The 2,756-nt window shown below is 37.5% G+C and overlaps 2 protein-coding genes across 2 annotated transcripts; both read right to left on the reverse strand.

The window, feature by feature from the left end:
* Positions 1–384: 384 nt before the first annotated feature.
* On the reverse strand, positions 385–1,018 carry LOC129296473 (gibberellin 20 oxidase 2-like). The gene is made up of 3 exons (XM_054935067.1): positions 764–1,018; positions 561–614; positions 385–474 (listed from the first exon to the last, which is right to left on the reverse strand). Exons 1-3 carry the CDS (start codon positions 1,016–1,018, stop codon positions 385–387), a joined length of 399 nt encoding a protein of 132 aa, XP_054791042.1.
* Positions 1,019–1,023: 5 nt separating this feature from the next.
* LOC129296475 (gibberellin 20 oxidase 1-D-like) lies at positions 1,024–1,929 on the reverse strand. Its single transcript, XM_054935069.1, has 2 exons — positions 1,469–1,929; positions 1,024–1,084 (listed from the first exon to the last, which is right to left on the reverse strand). The coding sequence occupies exons 1-2, from the start codon at positions 1,927–1,929 to the stop codon at positions 1,024–1,026; spliced, it is 522 nt and encodes a 173-aa protein (XP_054791044.1).
* Positions 1,930–2,756: the final 827 nt, after the last annotated feature.

The following is a 2,756-nucleotide window of genomic DNA, read 5'->3' on the forward strand; positions in this document are numbered from 1 at the left end:
TTTGCCACTTTATTGTAGTAATTTGTTACATGTAGCGCAGCATATATGAATATCAGAAATGTATGTAAATATTTAGGTGTTGTGTTTCTCCTTAATTACATATAACAAAATGGGCTTTCCTTCGTTTCTGATATTCAGTAAAGACAAAGCCAAACGCTGGTATTAATTAATTGCTTAAAAGTATAAACACATTCTCAGACAATTGAATTAAAAATTTATTCATTATAACTCTTACACCTGCACTGTGTGGGTGGGTGTGTAGCCACTACCAAGACAGAAACATGAGATAAATCAGAGACCAGACAACGAGTACATCCATTGACAATAAGCAACATAAGTACTTGGGTTATTCAGAGTAATATAATTATGAGTACGATGATATACTCAAGCATCTTCAGCAGTTGGAACAGAATCCTTGGAGGGAAGCCATTCAAGGAAGCGATTAAGAGTCTCAGTATCAGCTGTATAATAGATCTGTGTGAATGTGAACATATCACGCCACTGGAAATCAGGGTACTTCCTTTCCTCTTTCTCTCCGAAATCAGCTCAGGTGGTTTCACTGTCTTGTCTCTGTTCGGAACCACAAAGTAAGCCAACGATCTCCTCTCATGCTCCTTCAGCACCATAGCCCTATGAATACAGCCCCTGTATTTCCCATTCGACAAAGCCTAGTACGTCCAAACACACAAGCGCGCGCGTAAATTAACATAACATGCAATGAACATGCATGTAATAATAATTAACTTAACCTTAACCTACATACCTGGAAAGTGTCGCCGAGGTTGACGACGAAGGCCTCAGGACGACGTTGACAGACGAGCCACTTGTTGTCCATGAGAACTTCGAGACCAGCGTCTTGATCTTGATGAAGAATGGTGATGCAGACGGGGTCGCTGTGAGGTCCTTTGGCTATGGAGAGATTGGAATTGTCGCATGGACGGTATAAGCTGCATCTCAAAATGCCTCCGCCGTCTTTGAAATATTCCCTGAAGTGTGATCGATCCACTCCCAGACTCATCGCAATCACCTCATCACCACTTTAGTCAGCTCCGTCATCGCTTCAACGTACCTCTCATACACCTTCCTGTATATATATGTAACCAAATTCAATCAAACTATTCAAAATTACTAATCAAATCATACATGTATGTGTACATGTAAGAACCAATAGGAAAGGGGAGTAACGGTTCAAAAATAGGAAAAAAGAACATATAGGAAAATAGATTCAAAATCATGTGTCCTCAGTCATTATTAAGTCAAATTTTCTTTGACATGCACATCAGCTACTTCAAAGGTGTGCCCAATAATCACACACAAGTATGGGGCAAAGTCAAATTTTGTGATACCACTTATGGTGGGAATGGAGAGAGAAAATCCCAAAATGGAAAAGAGAACAAATAGACAAGAGCAACATAAGAATGCCAAATTTTTAATTTCAAATCTGAAGGCTTAAATTTACATTACTTACCCGGTGCGTTCAGGAAGGTGTTCTCCGTAGGCAGTCTTGAGATGGTCAATGACTTGAGTGTTAGATCCAACATTGCTGTAATGAAGAGAGTAGATCTCTTTGAATGGTACGGTGGACGAAAACTTTTCATCATAAGTTCCTAAATAGCCCTTAACAGCACCACGCTTCCTCGCGGCAATCATCTTCAATTCCTTTGGCATTCCGAAGATGGAATCAATCTCTTCGTACGCTTCTCGAATCAGAACAGGATCGACGCCATGGTTGGTCACTTGGAACAAGCCGTGCTTTATGCACGCGTCTCTTACAAGCTCGCAAGCCCTAGCCCTAGTTGCATCGTCGCCGTTCATGAACTCGACCAGGTCTATGAATGGCTCGTTCAGATACTCCTTCGTCTCAGTCGTTGTCGAGTTTCCGTTGGCCTCGACCGGCTTCACTCCATTCTCATGTGTTGTTGCCGCCATTGTCGCTCACTCTCTAAGCTTTGCTCTGTAACAGAAGGTTTGGTTGTGTTTGTCCCAGAGGCTGACGAATCCTTTATATACACTCAGCGTCATCCATTATTGATGGATATTACTCGTTGCTTATCAGTTTATCGTTTTCCATGGTTCATGAATTTCCGGATTTTGAGACATGTTCTTAGGGGAGATTAAAAGTAATAAATGATTGCTGATTTCTTCATGAAATCATTAATTTTCTGTTCCCATGATGTTAACTACCTCCAAATACATGAATGTATGATCAGTAGAAAGTATCTAAATTAATGAAAAGCTTCTTCCTTGCACAAATAATAAGTTCATGCATGTACTATTGTAATGATTCGCAAAAAATTCATGCATCTAGTATTAATGTACTATAAATAAAGATCAATGTACTTGCATAAATGATACAATTCACAAGTTTAATGGAGGGAGGGCATTTTGGAGATAAAGTTTCCAACTACATGAATCCGCGGGGTGCTCATGTTATTTGAATTAAAATACAGTGGCATTCCTTGCATTTTACTAAAACTATAAAGATTTGGCTTACCAAGTCAAACTGATATATTCTCTCCATTTCTATATGTAAGAAAAAAAAAATTATATCATAAAATTTTAAAAAGTTAATTAACTATAATAATTATGTCTAAAAATAAAAAAAAGTAAACTAAAATGTCATGTATTAATTAATATAACCATAACATATATTAATTATTTTATTAATGTAAATTATGAAAGGTGATTGAAAAAATGTGTAATAAATATTTTTTGAAGTAGGTGATTTTACTTATAAAAAAAATTAAAAATAGTAG

This window comes from Prosopis cineraria, unplaced genomic scaffold (genome assembly GCF_029017545.1).
Source record: "Prosopis cineraria cultivar Desert tree isolate PC_DT_omini unplaced genomic scaffold, ASM2901754v1 PC337, whole genome shotgun sequence".
Lineage (NCBI taxonomy): Eukaryota > Viridiplantae > Streptophyta > Magnoliopsida > Fabales > Fabaceae > Prosopis > Prosopis cineraria.